This window comes from Oncorhynchus nerka, linkage group LG22 (assembly GCF_034236695.1).
Source record: "Oncorhynchus nerka isolate Pitt River linkage group LG22, Oner_Uvic_2.0, whole genome shotgun sequence".
NCBI lineage: Eukaryota > Metazoa > Chordata > Actinopteri > Salmoniformes > Salmonidae > Oncorhynchus > Oncorhynchus nerka.
In genome coordinates this window covers 65,229,095-65,248,615 of record NC_088417.1, presented here as the reverse complement: position 1 = coordinate 65,248,615, position 19,521 = coordinate 65,229,095, and the positions used below count along the sequence as shown (strand labels likewise).

At 41.2% G+C, this 19,521-nt stretch overlaps 1 protein-coding gene across 1 annotated transcript in view; it reads left to right on the top strand.

Annotated features, from left to right (window-relative positions):
* LOC115105505 (G protein-coupled receptor kinase 6-like) overlaps positions 1–19,521 on the top strand; it is a 54,336-nt gene that overhangs the window by 13,661 nt on the left and 21,154 nt on the right. The window contains exons 3-9 of the mRNA XM_029627629.2: positions 7,299–7,411; positions 13,603–13,680; positions 13,911–14,017; positions 14,651–14,743; positions 16,383–16,446; positions 16,749–16,889; positions 19,290–19,480. Coding sequence (XP_029483489.1) covers positions 7,299–7,411; positions 13,603–13,680; positions 13,911–14,017; positions 14,651–14,743; positions 16,383–16,446; positions 16,749–16,889; positions 19,290–19,480 — 787 coding nt within the window. The remainder of the gene's footprint in view (positions 1–7,298; positions 7,412–13,602; positions 13,681–13,910; positions 14,018–14,650; positions 14,744–16,382; positions 16,447–16,748; positions 16,890–19,289; positions 19,481–19,521) is intronic.

Below are 19,521 nucleotides of genomic sequence, written 5' to 3'. Positions count from 1 at the left end.
CAAATGTTTTATTTTCCCCTGAGGTTATGAACAAATGTATTTTTCTTTACTGTGCTTTCTGAATGAAGCTACAACAGCTAGCTCTATAGACTAGGCTGCTTGGCCTACATCTCAGTATTGTCAGACAGTGTTGCCGTGCTGAAACGTGGGAATGGTGGTGGTAGAAACATGTGGGTGAAGTAGTCTTGAGTCTAGTGGTGCATTGTTCACTTAGGCTCTTGGTGCTCCACTGGAGTCTAACGGTACAGTGCTTTCCTCTTCAGCTGAGGCTCAACTTGCTTCAATCAGGAAGTGAAAACAGCACTTCGTGCAAGTGGTGCATTTAGGGGCGGGGGAAACAAGGACAGGCTTAAACGGTTCTGAATTGTTGGTTTGTTCATTCACTTAATGTCGATCATAGTCATGGGTCCTCAGACAGTCAAAATGGCATTCTGTACACTCTCACAATTCTTGAAAATGTCCCTTTATGAAGTTATGAACGATAATGGTTGTCAAGAGCCAAACAATGTAAACATTGTGAGCAGGAATAAGCTGTTAAGATGAGCTTAGAAGATAACAGGACTGCCCTAAGGTCTTTGGTTTATTTAAAAACTCACCCCAATGGCTAGGCCTATTCCTAGATGTTATTTTCCTTCTAATACGCACATATACATACATACACTCACACACACACACACACACACACACACACACACGCTCAGTAAAGTCTTCTTAATCATCGTGTTTTGAATTTTTTTTCAAAGGACATCGTCACAGTGTTATGACCTGGTGAATTGCAAATATAAATTTGACTAGCTTTTCATCAACGCTGAAACCGACTCCTAAGGCTTCGGAGCATTCCTTTAAGTGTTATTTTCTAAAGCTCCGCTTGAGATCCACTTTGTCGTATTCCTGTTGCCCCAAACTAAAACGACCCACGTAGTGGGAGGTCAATGCAATCTTCTTTTTGTCCTCCAGGAAAAAGGCATGGCACAACACAAAGCTTGACAGTGTTGCGAAGAGGTCTTGTTTGTGTCATATTCTCACCATAATGTTCATGCTTTAAGCTACAAACTCAGACCAGGCTGTCACAGAGAGGCTGTTGTTGGAAAGACATCCGGATGTTAAACAATTAACTGATGATGACCTGGGAGCCAGTGCTATATGCTCCCTCAGGGAGGTGACCAAGAACCCGATGGTCACTATGACCGAGCTCTAGAGTTCCTCTGTGGAGATGGGAGAACCTTCCAGAAGGAAAACCATCTCCACCAATCAGGCCTTGATGGTAGGGTGGCCAGACGGAAGACACTCCTTTGTAAAAGGCACATGACAGCCCACAGATTCTCTGGTCTGATGAAACCAAGACGTAACTATTTGGTTTAAATGCCAAGTGTCACATCTGGAGGAAATGTAGCACCATCCCTACGGTGAAGCATGGTGGTGGCAGCATCATGCTGTGGGGATGTTTTTCAGTTGCAGGGACTGGGAGACTAGTCAGGATTGAGGCAAAGATGAATGGAGTCTGTAAGGGCAGCACAGAGTTCCTTGATGAAATGTCCTTGAGTGGCCAGACAGAACCCATACTTGAACCCGATCGAACATCTCTGGAGATACCTGAAAATATCTGTGCAGCAACGCTCCCCATCAAACCTGACAGAGCTTGAGAGGTTCTGCAGAGAAGAATGGGAGAAACTCCTCAAATACAGGTGTGCCAAGCTTGTGGCGTCATACCCAAGTAGACTCAATGCTGCAATCGCTGCCAAAGGTGTCTGAATACATTTGTAAATTAAAATCATTTGGAAAAATGTCCAAAAACTATTTTTTGCTTTGTTTATGGTGTTTTGTGCTTAGATTGATGAGGGAAAAATTATTGAATCAATTTTAGAGTAAGGCTGTAATGTAACAAAATGTGGAAAAAGTCAAGGGGTCTGAATACTTTCAGAAGGCACATTACAACAGGGGGCATCATTACAGGCCTGAGCGGCTGACATTTGGATATCTCTCATTGTTTACTGCTTGTTACCTTCACCAGATGCTGTCTGATACACAGCGACAGAGAAAGACAACCTCCCACTGAGATTGTGCAGGATAAAAACAGGCTGTTGTCTGAGCACCAACTCAAAGCTTTTCTTCTGCCTGCAGTTTGCAAAGAGAGTCTAGAGAGAGGGAGAGTGCGTGGGGTTCAGGAAACCCTCAACTTCCGTGTTTACCGCCGAGGCCTGACAGAGAAATTGTCTGCTACCCTCTGTTAAAGTGGGGCAGGAGAAAACCTATGTACACCCCCAGTTTCCTTCCAGTCTCCCAGGGAGCTAACGCCACTGCCACCCAACGGGGCAGAGAATGACTGGACTGTCACTGACTGAATGACTTTTCTCATCTCCTGAATGACCTGGTTATTTAGAAAGGCCCAGGCCGCCCCTCTTCCTCTCCCCCACTGCCCTCCTTCTCCCAGGCTTCAGCCCTAATGAGGGACCCTCTGGTCTCCATGCTCGGCCTGGAGCAGCTGTCCAATCGTCCGGTGGTCAATAAAGCTTTGTGCACTCTTTGTGTTAGCTAATGAGCACTGGCTTCAGGTTTAACATATAGCGCCTGTGCTCACTGCCTCCCTCCTCTCTCCATACATTTTGTTACTGTTATCTTAGAATTGCCCCCATTGACAGTCAGAGCAGCAATGAGAGAGAGGAGATTGAACAGGGCAGGGTGCAGTATCAGGCTATCAGCCCCAATGCAATATGGCACAGATTCGCTGAATGCAAATAGCTTACCGTTTTCCTAGTTTTAATGCCTGTGATCTTGTGGGATTAATTTCACAATTGCAACATCACTACACATTTTTTAAGAGCCCATGGAATCAAGTGTATATGTTTATGTATTAAATTACACCAAATACAGTGATACATATTTTTTGGCTGACTTAAATTCACCTCTCGATCTTCTGACTCACATTTTGGTTGAATCAGGTGCTCTTGTAGCGGGGCCAAAACAATCCATCCATTGGATGCAACAATAGATGTGAAAAGGCCAGGGCTCAAAGGGGGGGAGCTGCATGATCTCTTCCGACTGTCTTCCTGTCAATAGAGCCTCTGTCAGGGACTAAATGAAATTGCATTGTAACTAATGCGATTATCTCCATGAAACGGCCATTAGTGGGTCAAATCTTGTTTGTCCTCCTCATCGTTTCATTGTACAACCCAATCAGAGACCACCTAGCATAGGCCACTGGCAGAGCACATAGGGCCCTATAGATACACAACAGACCCACAACAACCGACAGCTCATGAAAATCTATCAAAATGATTTATTGGAAAGAAATGGGTAGTACTACTGTTTTTAGTGTCATTAAAGGGCAAAACTGCAATTTTATGATAGACAAATAAGACATACACATAAGACAAGCATGTTGCTAAATTAAGCTACAACCTGTAACTGGAAATCTCTACACTATTATCGCATAACATGCGCATAACACTTCTAGCAACTAATTTAGTTAAGGCCAGTGGTGATTTTAGCAGTACATCTTGGTGGGGCAAACCCCCAAACATGTTTTAGATGCATGCCACAAAGCCACTACACAACACTAAACAATGCATTAATTGCGCTATAATGGTGACAAACGGTGCCCACAAACTGTTAGGGCCTACAGAGCTTTCTTTTTAGCACCACGGAGTGAATCCTTACAACTGCTACACCTGGCTATCAGCAGAGCCTTGTCTGGCAGTAAAACGGTTCATTCTGGCTCATTTACTGCCTAAAAAAACAAACATGTGGTTTCCACTGACAATTGAGATGCACAAACTATGGCATAAGGGAAAGATAAGAGGCAATCCGTAATTTAGATTAAGACAGTAATGAGCGAGCTAAGACTGACGTAGTCAATATAACTATTCTAATCAAATTTTAGTCACATGCGCCGAATACAACCGGTGTAGACCTTACAGTGAAATGCTTACTTACGAGCCCCTAACCAACAATGCAATTTTAAAAAATATGGATAAGAATAAAAAATTAAAGTATCAAGTAATTAAAGAGCAGCAGTAAAATAACAATAGTGAGACTATATACAGGGGGGTACTGGTACATAGTCAATGTGCAGGGGCACCGGTTAGTTGAGGTAATATGTATATGTTGGTAGAGTTATTAAAGTGACTATGCATAGATGATAACAACAGAGAGTAGCAGCGGTATTTGTTCAGCACTTTTGAAATGTACAGCGACTGAATTCAGAACATGGGCCGTTCTTACAGTATTCTCCCTGTACACCAAGTCAGAACAGTAGGATAAATAAAGGGGGCATATAAGCAAACAATGAAAGCTCATGCCATATGTGAATGTTTATCATTTTAAGCTTGGAAAAGAGATCCTTAAACCCAGACTTGGACCACACACCCTCTTCACTGAATAGCAGGCTACTGATGGCTTTGCAATGCTTGCAGTTAGCCACTGATTCCTTCCTAACCACTCACTGTTGAATTTGCGATTTCCAACTTGTTGTGTAATGTTTATGTTCTATGGTCGTTCAGCACCGATACGTTTTATCTATAATTTATTTTCATAATACAAGGATTTGCCAGTAGATTGTCGACTTGATTCATGATGATGACTGCTTGTCTAGCTTGCTAGCTAAGATTTTGAAAGTATGATGTTGACATTATCAGTCCAATTAAAGCTATGGTAGATATAACGTGATTTGACGTCATTTTATCTGTGGCCAATGACCTTTAGCCTTCTTGGATGGGCACTTCTAATGTAAATCCATGGCAGCCCCCAAGGGGCTTGACATTTTGAGCTCTCCCTGTAGAGTTTGTGGTGAGTAGTGTCCCATTGCTGATAGTCAATCACAGTGCAAACCTTAGCTCTGTATGTTACGCTGGCTGCCCCACCACCATACAAAGTACTGAGCTAGGCTGAAACACCTGCATTTTAGAGCTGCCTTACTCAAGAGAGCAAAAAGAGACCATGTTTGTATGTGGCATTATTAACTCAATTACATATATTTTTAACATTGTTTGCAAACTGATACGTGACACATATTAATGCCAAAATAACATGCAAAACAGGCAACACTAGTTTTTTTTACCTTAACATTTTTTTTCTTTTTTTTCTAGCTAAACAGGTGGTGCTCAAAACAGGTTTTGAATGATGGGTTGCCACCGGTTAAGGCACAGTAGAGCTTTAGTTTTTTTTAGTAGAGAGTAGGGCTGTGGCTGTTATGCAATGTTGTCAGCCTGTTTAATATCATGCAAAAGCCTACGGACTCATGGTAACACATTTAGCATCTCCAGGCCTCCATGCATACAAGCTGCTGATGTGCCTTTTGAACAAATACATTTAAAAAAGTAAAATAAATCAGTACCATAAGCTCTAGGCTTGTTTATTTAGCTGACAAGATCGGTTTATAAGTCACATGCCATTATGTTATAGGATTTTATAAAATATAATTGAACTTAGCTGAATAAAATGGAAAGGATATTTTTCCCATTACAGAGCAAGTGCGCATGTGAAGTGGTTATGTAAAAGTGATCAATCGAAACACGTCCTATATGCTAGATTTTGAGTTATTTGGCAACTTTAGTTGTGAACTATACCAACCTTAGAATGTCTTAGAAATCAACACATATATGGGCAGCATGGTGTGATTATAGGCTATTGAGAAAGTAGCAAAAAAGCTTGCGATCTGTTCCTTGCCCCAGGCTGCACAGCTGTTCTTTCATCATGTGATCATATTTTCATCCATCAGACTAAATTTCAATTGAATCTTGTCTTTCGATTTAGAATGGCCCAATGGAATGGCCAAATTAGAATGATCAAATGGGCAGGGGGAAAAAGACATGTAAATCTATATGCCCTCGAATAGTGAATGGAGGTCGCGTGCTTTCACGCCGGTCCATTTTGTAGGCTACTTCGGTTATATAGCAGAGCATGTGCTTAATGAGTAGCTGAGAAATACATTTAAGAAAACTTACTTCACTCCACGCATCAACATCTGTTTGAGGCGCATGTTCTCTCTGCCTGACAGGTGATACAAACATTCCCTATTACTAGGCTATTAAAAATCAAATCCAAATTCACTAATTGTAGGCTAACTGTAAGCCTGCCCTGCACAATCAGTGAACCAACAGCATCACCTAGGGCTGGCTATACGTTCTCTACCAGACTCATGGGTATACATTTTGGGGCATAGCATAAGGTAACCAGTCCATCCAGTATCCATAATAATACAGTCCACACTCAAAAGCTAGACCAATTATGTACCAAACACTTCTTAAATCAGTTTGACATTTTATACTTTTTTCTGCAATGCTTAAAATGCGGTAGGCTATATATTCTATAACAGCACAATCATCATTTTTTCTTGTTTTGATGATGTGTTTGATGTGGTTTTTCGATTGCATATGCATTGATATCAGAGTAGTTAAGAGGGACAACAGATCTCTGAGTACCAGCCCATTAGGACCTGATGGTAGTTAGACAGTTGGGTACTACCAAAGCATGTCCAGAGTGCATAAAATGAGATTCCGGTGTGGCTGTAATAAGGTCACCGCAACAGCCCTAGCAGATAGCATGTAAGGTACCATACCGCACATGCATAGGCCTAACACTTCCAAAATGATGTCTGCTCCTGAAAAATGTAACAGCAGGCTAATAGCTGTGTGTGCACTGTGCACATGCTTGTGCGTTGGTGTGTGTCTAAAGTTGCTCTCCGGTTACAGAGGAGCTTGCAGCAGCTCTCAAATGTATTTACTCAATAACGGCCACCTACACATGTCCTCCTTAGGCTCGGCTGGATCCTCACATTGTTTTGTTTGAGTCATACAGTCACCTGTGTCCTCTTTTGCATCTACCTGAGCCGCAGATGCAAATCGCAGTTTCCCTCTGTCAATTTGTTGTTCACTACACAGACAGACAGGGAAATGGGGCCTAATAACTTGGATACATAAACGTAAAATACCTCTTCATAGCTATTTACACATGTGGAGAGACGATGGACCGTTTCTGATTAATTAGTTGAAGATGAGATTGTGCTGTGTGTAGGGTACGTCTAGACCTCATTCATAACCCTTTCTCCGTCTACAAAGGGTGGTTCGGCAGAGGTGTGTGGGAATAGTTTGATACTCATAGTACTCACAGTACATTTGCTAATGTGCCCTATGTCTATACAAGATGTTTAAGTGCACACGCCTTTGAGTAGGCGTGAGCATGTGCGTTATGCACAGTACAGTATATATTTGTTTACTTCTAACGTGTTTTTGTGCTTGAGTGTTTTCATTATACCCTGAGAGAGGCCCTCATTGACACCCCTGTCTTGTGTTCTTCCACAGAGAAATACTACAACAGCCTTTGTGAGCGGCAGCCAATCGGACGCATGCTCTTTCGCCAGTTCTGTGAAACCCGGGTTGAGCTGAGGCGCTGTGTCAAATTCCTGGACACTGTGGTAAGCAAGAAAGACAGATAGGCAGGATTAAAACGCTTGTGTTTGTTTTTCCTCGAGATGCACATCTTCTGAAGGACTCTGAATGAGCTTGTCCAAATGTATCAAGTTCTCATGTGTTAGGGGGAAGGAGAGGAGAGGGGAAATCATTCATTTGAAGGCATTCAGTTGTACAACTGACTTGGTATCCACCTTTCCTTTCCCTCATGAAATACAGGATCTCTTGAGTTCTGGGAGCAAAGGGTTGCAATCTGTGTCAATTTTCCACCCTCCCTCTTCTCTACTTTTTCAGCGAATATGCCCCGCACTACGCTCTTGTAGAATAATGTTTAGGTTCTACCCACCCAGTCTCGCGAGGAAAGGGGCAGTGTTAGGTGGTGATGTGGAGGTGCAGGGGGGGCAGCAGGTTAGCTAGCCTACCAGTGTGTTGTTCAGAGCCCCTACCTGTTGACTCAATGATAAGCCTGATCTTCCTCTCTCCACCCTGGCTTACCCCCATAGCATTGTGTGGCATTCTTCTAAAATATTGTTCTGGTACACACACACATACACACACACACTCGCGCATGCATGCACGCTAGAGGTCTTCACGTGTCCAACAGGCCTAAAATTCTGAGATCTGACCCGGGACCAGTGCAGTCCTAAATTATGACTTTTTTCTTTGATCTGGGTTGGGTCTGATATACAGTGGGGCAAAAAAGTATTTAGTCAGCCACCAATTGTGCAAGTTCTCCCACTTAAAAAGATGAGGCCTGTAATTTTCATCATAGGTACACTTCAACTATGACAGACAAAATTAGGAAAAAAATCCAGAAAATCACATTGTAGGATTTTTAATGAATTAATTTGCAAATTATGGTGGAAAATAAGTATTTGGTCACCTACAAACAAGCAAGATGTCTGGCTCTCACAGACCTGTAACTTCTTCTTTAAGAGGCTCCTCTGTCCTCCACTCGTTACCTGTATTAATGGCACCTGTTTGAACTTATCAGTATAAAAGACACCTGTCCACAACCTCAAACAGTCACACTCCAAACACCACTCTGGCCAAGACCAAAGAGCTGTCAAAGGACACCAGAAACAATATTGTAGACCTGCACCAGGCTGGGAAGACTGAATCTGCAATAGGTAAGCAGCTTGGTTTGAAGAAATCAACTGTGGGAGCAATTATTAGGAAATTGAAGACATACAAGACCACTGATAATCTCCCTCGATCTGGGACTCCACGCAAGATCTCACCCCGTGGGGTCAAAATGATCACAAGAACCACACGGGGGGACCTAGTGAATGACCTGCAGAGAGCTGGGACCAAAGTAACAAAGCCTACCATCAGTAACACACTACGCCGCCAGGGACTCAAATTCTGCAGTGCCAGACGTGTCCCCCTGCTTAAGCCAGTACATGTCCAGGCCCGTCTGAAGTTTGCTAGAGAGCATTTGAATGTTTCAGAAGAAGATTGGGAGAATGTCAGATGAAACCAAGATATAACTTTTTGGTAAAAACTCAACTCGTTGTGTTTGGAGGACAAAGAATGCTGAGTTGCACGCAAAGAACACCATACCTACTGTGAAGCATGGGGGTGGAAACATCATGCTTTGGGGCTGTTTTTCTGCAAAGGGACCAGGACGACAGATCCGTGTAAAGGAAAGAATGAATGGGGCCATGTATCGTGAGATTTTGAGTGAAAACCTCCTTCCATCAGCAAGGGCATTGAAGATGAAACGTGGCTGGGTCTTTCAGCATGACAATGATCCCAAACACACCGCCCGGGCAACGAAGGAGTGGCTTCGTAAGAAGCATTTCAAGGTCCTGGAGTGGCCTAGCCAGTCTCCAGATCTCAACCCCATAGAAAATCTTTGGAGGGAGTTGAAAGTCCGTGTTGCCCAGCAACCGCCCCAAAACATCACTGCTCTAGAGGAGATCTGCATGGAGGAATGGGCCAAAATACCAGCAACAGTGTGTGAAAACCTTGTGAAGACTTACAGAAAACGTTTGACCTCTGTCATTGCCAACAAAGGGTATATAACAAAGTATTGAGAAACTTTTGTTATTGACCAAATACTTATTTTCCACCATAATTTGCAAATAAATTCATAAAAAATCCTACAATGTAATTTTCTGGATTTTTTTCTCTCTCATTTTGTCTGTCATAGTTGAAGTGTACCTATGATGAAAATTACAGGCCTCTCATCTTTTTAAGTGGGAGAACTTGCACAATTGGTGGCTGACTAAATACTTTTTTGCCCCACTGTAATTGCCACGGATCTCGGGTATGTGCAATTGAAATGTATACTGACTGGACCTGATTGGACAGTGTCCTCTGTTAAAGAAGCCAACAAGGGGAATGTCTTCAAGGACAAGTTTTAGTGAACAAAGATGAGAAGAATGTTGGCGCAGTCAAATGGACTGTGTGCAACTCGCTTTTCAGGTTTGATGCAATTTTCTAACATTCATTAATTTTCATATTTGTTATTTGTTTTTGTATATCATTATTATTGTAGGCCTATTTAATAAATATAAGCCAGTTCTTTTAAATGAGGCAAAAAGTGTTTTTTGTTTCATTTTGCTGAGATATTTGTTTTGGCTAAATGAAGTTCAAACTGTCTTTTTATGTTTGTGCTATGTATTTAATTAAAGATAGATTAAAAGTAGGCCTGTTGTAGGATTAGACTCTTGCGGTAATTTGTTGGGTGGGCCTTTGGTAGGCACTCACTTTTGTTGGTAATTTCTGCAATATAAGCCTGTTCAAAACTTTTGAAGGTTGAAATTTGTGTTTATTTCTTTCTGTTGAGACATTTTCTTTGGCCAAATTAAGTTAATGTTGTGTTTTCCGCAATATAATAGAATTACCGGTAGTGCTACTCACACTCGAACCACGAAGAGGAAAAACCAAAGAGGGCAAGATGCAAAACTTATTTTAATGCCACAATATAATAACATGTTTGTATTTTCCTTATAAACAATGACTTGAATTACTTTTGATATTACTACTGAAGTCAAACTTTTGTGAAGGTATGGTGGGGTGTGGCTATTATTAGGCTTAGCTATGCAGGCCTATGAAGGCAGAGCGCACCAGCGTTCCAACTGACTCCTACAGTTGAACTTGAGGTGAGGAAGTATGTTTTGGGCCTACGAGGGTTACCAGTCTGTCGACTCAGAATAAATTATTCCGCTGCTCTGTCGTTCTCTACATACTTTAGTCTGAGACTGACATAATTTGAAGTTGTTTGTGATGATGAGGGGCGTTGTACAAGAAGTCATCAGCAATTTGATCGTCTCTAACCAATCTGAATATCAAAGCCACATTTTCAAAGCTCTGGCCCAACCCATGGGTTTCTGGACCAATCAGACGGCCCTGAATGTGTTCGCATTCGGTGAATGTTGGAGGAGGTACTCAGGTCCAGACTTATTGCGGAGAAGAAACTAACGTCCATTGGAGTGGTGCAGCGTTTGGCCAGAGCAAGGAGTCTGGGTAGCCAGGCAACAGAGTTACCCCTTTAATCTAACAATATAATGCTTATCTTTATAAAAAATGTATGAATTAGCCTCTGTCTGTACGCCTATAGAGTATCACCGTATGTCATAATACCCTTAAAACCTAGCGGTCAAACAAGGAAATGGTTCCAATCGTTTTTCCACCATACATTTTTCCCATAGGGGATTTTATAAACACTTAAAATAATGGCTGTTTCATGTAGGCTTACCGTGGTGTGATGTTTTGATGTCCTAGAGAGATTTACACGGTTAAGGTGACATCAATATATTCTCCCGTATTTACCCCCAAAATTAAATGCTAATGTGGCTATCATAAAGAACTACAAATACCATGATCTGGATGAGACTGCCATTGAGGCAGGATTAACTATCTAATTTGAGCTACATATAGTAATGAATAAATGGTCTATATTTCTTTAAATTGACAATTCTTTGAATTATCTTGTGCAAGTTTTAAGTTGACACAATACCTGTTAGCAAAGGTATCAGCTAGATGACATGCAGGAGCTTGCAGGGATTTATAGCCATGCATGATGTCTACTTTGACGCTAATTAGCATTTTCGAATTGGAATAAATAGAGCCGAATATATTGATAAAAGTAACTTTGTCCGAGAGAGATTTACATGGTTATCAAAACGTCATGCCAGGGTAGGCCTACGAAACACAGCCCTTTTTTAAAAGTTTTTATAAAATACCATGTGGGGAAAAAAGAATGGTGGGACAACAATTGGAACCATTTCACGCTTTGACCGCTAGATTTTATGGATATTTGTTATTCTGGTATTTATTAGGATCCACATTAGCTGCTGTAAACGCATCAGCTACTATTACTGTGGTTCCATATGAAACATGACATAATGCATTAGCCAAGGACTGAAATACATACATTTAAAAACGCCACACACAGCCGACATTCCAGAACATACACACAATGTCTAGTACATAGTACAGTGTAAATTACAATACAGGATATTTAAAATGGCTGTGTCTCTTCACAGTTCCCTTTGTGCAGTAAGGTGTTTTTTAAACTGTTTTTCTTTTGTTTTTTTTGTTGCTAGCTTGAGTTACCTGTTGTGGCAGTGTTCCATGTATTCATGGCTCTATTTTAATACTGTGTGTTTCCCAGCCTCTGTTCAATATTATGACACCTCCCCTGTGGGGCTCTATATCTGTACAGTAGTACAAAGACAAGTACAAAGAAATGTATATCTGTGTCAGAACTAAAATGTAGAATGGGAACATGGTACTGACATATCTTTCTCTCTGTCTCTCTAGGGTTAGGCCTAAGCTTCTTCCTTTTTATATATACATTTGTTTAAATATTCAAATCGTACAGTGGACGTCTAGGCCTATAGGAATGACATGATGCATTTAGCTCTCATCTCCGACTGCTGATCTGTGAAGTGGACAAATATTGTTTTTGAAAAGTAGAAACCAATAAAACAATAGGCTACAAAATGTTGATTATGCTATACAACGAATAGTTTTTTCTTTCATTTGTTATAGGCAGTTAAGAACACATACTTGGCCAATATTGCTTGTTGATTGATGGCGCTGCCCGGTCGGAGGGTTTCTTTATCTCTCTTTCTACTCTTGGATATGAACGGGTCTCTCAAATCCGAACCGGCACTGGTCTGTTTGGGTCTGTTTTTCCACAGGCCTTTTCCAAATGGGTCTGATTGTCTTTGGGTCCATTTGAACAGGTCTCTGTTTTCCTTTTTTAAATTTGTATTTATATCTGGTTGGGTGGGAAAGCCATGGATCCATTTCAGACAGATCCAACTAACGCACACACACACTCAGTTATGAGCCACCCACTTTATCTCCTTCCCTCTAACACGTTATTACTCACACACGCTAATATTGATATGAGGAAGTGTCCTTGTAGCTAGATCCTCTCTGGTTGATTTAACAAACGCAAAAGCCAAGTAGAAAAAGGCTCAATGGGATGATAGCTAGTAGCATAATGAAGATGGTCAATGGCAGTAAAATGATGAATAGGTGGCTGACTTTATGAATTTAAGAGCGAGCAGGACAGTCATAACAGCTTTTATCAAGCAGTCTTCTCAAACTTTGTAAGTAGTGATCATGTGCTTTTACTGCACTGTCTCCTTCCTGCCTCGCACAGAGCCTGGGCTACATGAGAAGGAGCAAATGAGATTTGAACCTTCTCAACTGTCATTAACCATTATGGACAAGTTGTGCTGAGAGTCCATCGGAAGCACTTTAGAGTGAGGCTCTTAGCTTACTGTAAGTCATGCTGCTGGATGGCTGGATGATGGCATGGCACATGGGCTTGATGCTTTTGTACTTAGCAGGATTCAGGAATCAACAACACAGAGAGAAATATTAAAATAAAAATGATTTTGGGAGTGAGACCCAGGCATGTGGCTCTGTAGAACTGTGCCTTAGTGAAGGGATGTACTACTTACAGTAGGACTGGGTTGTGTTCAGTATGCATATTAAACTTGTTTAATGAACATACTCAGGTAGTATTTCTTCCGTTTCAAATAGTGTTCTACGGCTGCGTGCCTACTGAACACGACCCTGTGGTTGCAGTGATGTGGTAATTTGGTACCATCAGAGGTTGTACAGAAAGTACTAGATTGTAGGCTACTGTTATGTGGAAATAGTAGAACTGACCTGTTAGAGCAGGTGTATGTTGAATGATGTATGTTACTGTTTCTTCCCCCCACAGGCAGAGTATGAGGTCAGTCCAGATGAGAAGAGGAGGGAGTGTGCTCAGGAGCTCCTAGACAAGTACTTCAGCCCAAAGGTACAGTAGAAGAACCCCTATTTTCAGCCAATGAGTGATTTGATGTCAACTATTCAATAATGGTGACGTGTGGTTTCCCGGACCCAGATTAAAACTATTCACGATCTAAAAATCTATTTCAATTAAGATACTCCATCGAGCATGCTTTTTAATTCAGGAGAGGGCTTAATCTGGGCCTATGATGTCATATATATGAAATTCACGCTGTATTGTGTTCCATCCCCCTGTAGTCAGAGGATCATGTCCCCGAGTTGGGGGAGGAAATGATGGGTCAGTTTACAGAGAGACTGGAGCAAGAGCAGGAGCCCTGTAAAGAACTCTTCAACGAGTGCACCAAGTGAGTCTGTTAACACAGAAACCCAGTCACAGAGAATAAACTAACATCAATACCTAGCATATGGGATATATTCAAGATTGGAAAAGGTAGATTTTTTTTATTTTTATGATGATCACACCATTATTCAACGAAGGAAGTCAGTTAATAATAAAGGGTCATTTTCAGTGATAAAATATGCCAAGAGGCAGAATTTCTGAGTTTTCCTTTAAATTGTCTCCTACATTGTGCAACATCCTGTGAAAGGTTGTTCACACTTGTTGTATGGGCATGTCAACAGCATTGAGCGTATGTGGCGGCTGATGAAAATAGTTCTAATCAATCAACCCTAGCAACTTCAATCACCCGCCCTTCCATTCAGCAACATTTATATTCTAGAACATTCTCACAACATGAACAGACTCTTTGTCATTCCTCCATCTGGTTGGGGTTAATGAATGTTTAGATGTGAACTGATGTTTGGGAATAGTAGACAGAGAGATGGGCCCATGGCAGCATGGTACATGTGTAGGGCCTGGAGATTTTCCTGGCCATGTGACCTGACCAGAAAAAACTTAGGGAGGGACCAGAGTATTTCCTGTTTATGTCATGTAGTGGGCTGTATGTGTTCTGACTGTGTTCTGTCCTCTGTTGTAGACTGATCCATGACTACCTGAGTGTGGCTCCCTTCGCAGACTACCTCGACAGCATGTACTATAACCGATTCCTGCAGTGGAAGTGGCTGGAGAGGTATGGTAGCCTACTAGTTGAAATCAAAGTAAAAATGACAAATACTCACACACACCCTTTTGCTGCTTCCCACACTTATGAGCACACACACCCACACACACACACACACACACACTCTTATCAGCCTGAGAACCTCACCTCAACACAGCACGAGTGATTACATGTTACAGTAACTTCACACCGCTCCATAGTATCCTCCTAGTCACGTGTACTCAACTCTCAATGGGGCTGTGTTTTTGATATGCTCTGCTGTTAATTCTCTAATATTGATGTGATTTATATATATATATTAGCGGCTCTCAAGGTTTCCTCCTATCTAGAGTTATTCTTATCAACTGTTCCTCAACTTGGTCTCATGGGTTTTTAGGCCAGTTTACCGTTAAGAGCTTTGTGACAAAAGTGTTTGTTAAAAGCGCTACACAACGCACATACAATGTTATGAAGCGATTGATAGTGTTCAGGATAGTGGCATTGTGATGTACTGTATAACCTACACTTTTGGTTTCGTTTACATTCGTACTCATACTTCAAATCAAGCTTTATTTATACAGCACATTTCAGACATGGAATGATTAACAATGTGCTTCACAGGAAAAAACTCAACTGAAATATTTACTACATAATTAACCTAAGAGGATAAAAAGCAAAAGAATAACAATAGAGACTGAAAAACTAAAAAGCACCCTAAGCAAAAGCAAAGCTACGTTTTAAGATCTCATATAAATATAACTACAGTTTCGGCCACCCTCGGGTTCTCTGGCAGGCTATTCCAGATGCTGGGGGCGTAATAACTAAAGGCTGCCTTTCCCTGCCTCATGGTCCTAGGCTTTGTGATAGTTAAAGTGCCAGAGGACCTGAGAGACCTACTGGGCACATAACTTAAACTCATGTCTGACATGTATTGGGGTGCACAATCAAGGATTGATTTTAAAAACCAATAGAAGAATCTTAAAATGTATTCTAAAACTCACAGGCAGCCAGTGCAGACACCTTAAAACTGGTGTAATACGTTCTCTCCGTCTGGTCCTATATGGGCCATTTAAAGACCTTTAGCCCAGCAGGCCTATCATACATGGAATGGTCTCTATATTTATTTACATTTGCAAACAGAACATGTCTCCACTCATCAGCCTAGCAGAGGGGCAAGGCTTGTGCAATGCCTTTCCCATAATAGTCATAGATTAAGTTTACCCACACACTTTCATCACTTTGGCTGTTTTGTAAATGGCACCTTTAGTGCACTACTTTTGACCAGGGCCCATAGAGTTCTGGTCAAAAGTAGTGCACTATGTGAGGAATAGAGTGCCATTTGGGACGCATCCTTTGACTCACAGTAAATATGCCAACACTTGTTAAAGGCCTTAAGAAAGTTGTCTCATCTTGTCTTTGGTGCTGGGCCAAACTCAAGTCTTTCTCTACAAGATAAAACAGAACATTTGACAGAATAGTATTTTTAAAGCAAAAACATTGTTAAAGTGTAATGGTCAAGCCGTTTACTTACAAAGTCAGGTGTGTATGTTCCTGTGCATTGCTGCTGTACAGTCAGTGTATGTCCATGAAGTTGAGCAAATTTCCCCCACATTGGACAATAAAGTTGTTGTTTTCTATTGTATTGACCCTCTTCTCTGTGTCCTCATAGGCAGCCAGTCACCAAGAACACATTCCGACAGTACAGGGTATTAGGAAAGGGAGGCTTTGGTGAGGTAAGGACTCTCTCTGTTTCTCTCTTTAACTAAAGCATACTTTCATTTAGAAGGAGATTTTAGAAGTGAAGTTAGTCTAAAGTTAGTCTCTTCATCAACTTGTAAATGATCAACAAGGTCCAACAAGGATCTCAGTCTGGATGTAATTTGATGGGCCTATAAAATTATAAACTGTGTGTTTGGGAAATAACTGCCATTTAGCTGGTGTCATCTTGTGGTGTGAAATGAGTCATGCCACCATTACATTGTATTTACTACCCTCCTCCTCTCCCTTTCTCTCTCTCATCCACTTCTCTCATCAGGTGTGTGCTTGCCAGGTGCGAGCCACAGGAAAGATGTATGCGTGTAAGAAGTTGGAGAAGAAGAGGATTAAGAAGAGGAAAGGAGAGTCCATGGCCTTGAACGAGAAGCAGATTTTAGAGAAAGTCAACAGTAGGTTTGTAGTAAGTATTCGAGCTACCTATTTACCACATACCATTTGTCACGTATGTATAAGATATGCACTGTATGTAGGGTTGTGCGATATCAAAATAATTTGAATATATGTTTTAGCGCAATGTTCCAAATGCCTTTATTGCAAGTCTCTAGGTTTTTTATTTGGTCTTGTCTCATTCGCTCCTTCTGTGCTGTGTGCACTGTGCACCTTCCCACTCACACACAGACACCAAGCCCCGCCCTTTGCCACTCACAGCAACAAAGATAAAAGATCACTTCTTCCTGTCTGAAAACAAACAGTTTCAACTCGCTATTTGCATTTGAGGTTTGGTCGATTTTCCCTTTTAACGATACCCTTTTTATGTCTTCCAAAATGTAGAATAGAGTAGACCCTACTAAAACGGGAGTTATCAATGAACATTATTGTGGAAAATGAATGCTCAGTTTCTGCAGTACCGTAAGCAGCATTTTAGCTACATACTATTATGTGCTAGCTCTCTAGTCTGTGTTTTATAAATGTGCAATGAGAATAAAAATAAGCATTTATATAAGGAATTGGCAACTGTTCTCATTCTGAGAAGTAAGCATCTTATCCAGGTTAGCCACTTGATTTGATCTAAACAAAGTGAACAGGCTGTTGTTCAAACAGTTGGAGACGGACAGGAGCGTGTGTTCATAATAGTTCAGCTGTTCTACCTTGTTAGCGAGCATATAGATCCAAGTTGGCTAGACTTGAAATACAAAGATTAGCTGGCTACTCACTAGAGATTATTTGAGATCTGTGTTCATTTTCTATAATGCCTGCTACAAGTAGTTGGTCATTATTAGTGGATGTGCATGGTTCTGGTTAAATTTGTAACAAAAAGAGCATTTTCATCGACAGACATGAAAGCCAGATCAGTGATTATTGCAACAACAAAAAAAGCATGTTAAACTATACCGAACAAGAATATACCCCCTGGGGAGCCAAGCTCAGCCAATCATAATTAGTTTTTCCCCACAAAAGGGCTTTATTACAGACAACAATACTCCTCAGTTTCATCAGTTGTCCAGGTGGCTGGTCTGACGATCCCGCAGGTGAAGAAGCAGGATATGGAAATCATGGGCTGGCATGGGAAAACGTGGTATGTGGTTGTGAGGCCTGTTGGACGTACTGCAAAATTCTCTAAAATGACATTGGTGGCGGCTTATGGTAGAGAAATTAACATTAAATTCTCAGGCAACAACTCTGGTGGACATTCCTGCAGTCAGCATGCCAATTGCACACTCTCAAAACTTGAGACATCTGTGGCATTGTGTTATGTGATAAAACTGCACATTTTAGAGTGGCATTTTATTGTCCCCATCACAAGGTGCACCTGTGTAATGATCATGCTGTTTAATCAACTTCTTGAAATGCTACACCTGTCAAGTGGATGGATTACCTTGGCAAAAGATAAATCCTCACTAACAGGGATGTAAACACATTTTTGCACAACATTTGAGAGAAATAAGATTTTTTGTGTGGATGGAAAATTTCAGGGATCTTTTATTTCAGCTCATAAAGCATGGGACCAACACTTTACATGTTGCGTTTATATTTTTGTTCAGTATATTTGGATAAAATAATGTAATTATTAGTAGGCCTTGTTTGTGGAAGGCTTATATTTAGCCTTGGTATAATTTTTCAAGCCCTGATTTAGATTACATTATGTTATTCCTAACTGTTTGAAATGCAGTGTATTGACCTTAAATTGTCCAACAAAGCTTATTTAGAGAAAAGATTAACAAAATAGATCGAGTCGCTCATAAGTTTGAAAAAAAAAAAAAATTGGGCTAAAAATCCTATTTGTATGTACACTCTATGTAATATATTTAATGTATATAGTACATGATCTACATTCATATATTATGCTGCACCACTTACTCACATTTCGACCAAAGATGTCAAGATGTCTGAACTCATCGAATTCAACTGTTGACCGCAACATAAACACTTTTGACCAGTTGAGTCTAGATGGCTCTTCCAGACGACTGTGTGATAGCTCGTAATAATAATAATAAAAACAACACTAGTAATTAAAAGATAACACCAGGGTTTGGTTCAGTGGGGTTTGTTTTCATTTCAAGTGACCCCACACAATCCATTTTAGACTTATTTTATTTGGACATCCATCAGTCAGTGATCCAATGTTCTGGCCAAAAGTGGACTTAGATGTTCATTCTGTTTCCCACACACACTCCTCTACTTCTCTTAGCTTCAAACTGGTCTCTAAGCCCAGGGTCGTATTCATTAGGGCGCACCATAACAGAATGTAGGCGAAAACAAGCGCTTATTGTACAAGTTCAGGTAGTCCCTCCCTGTTTAAGTCTGTTTTCTTTTGTTTGGTGCCTAATGAATATGACCGTGTTGTCTGTCTCTCATGGAGGTGAGTCTAGCGTACGCCTATGAGACGAAGGACGCTCTGTGTCTGGTGCTCACCCTGATGAACGGAGGAGACCTCAAGTTCCACATCTACCACATGGGAGACGCCGGCTTCGAGGAGAAGAGGGCTGTATTCTACTCTGCCGAGCTGGCCTGTGGCCTTGAGGACCTGCACAGAGAGAGGATCGTATACAGGTCAGGCTGCACACACAGTCTCTCTCACTCACTCACTCACT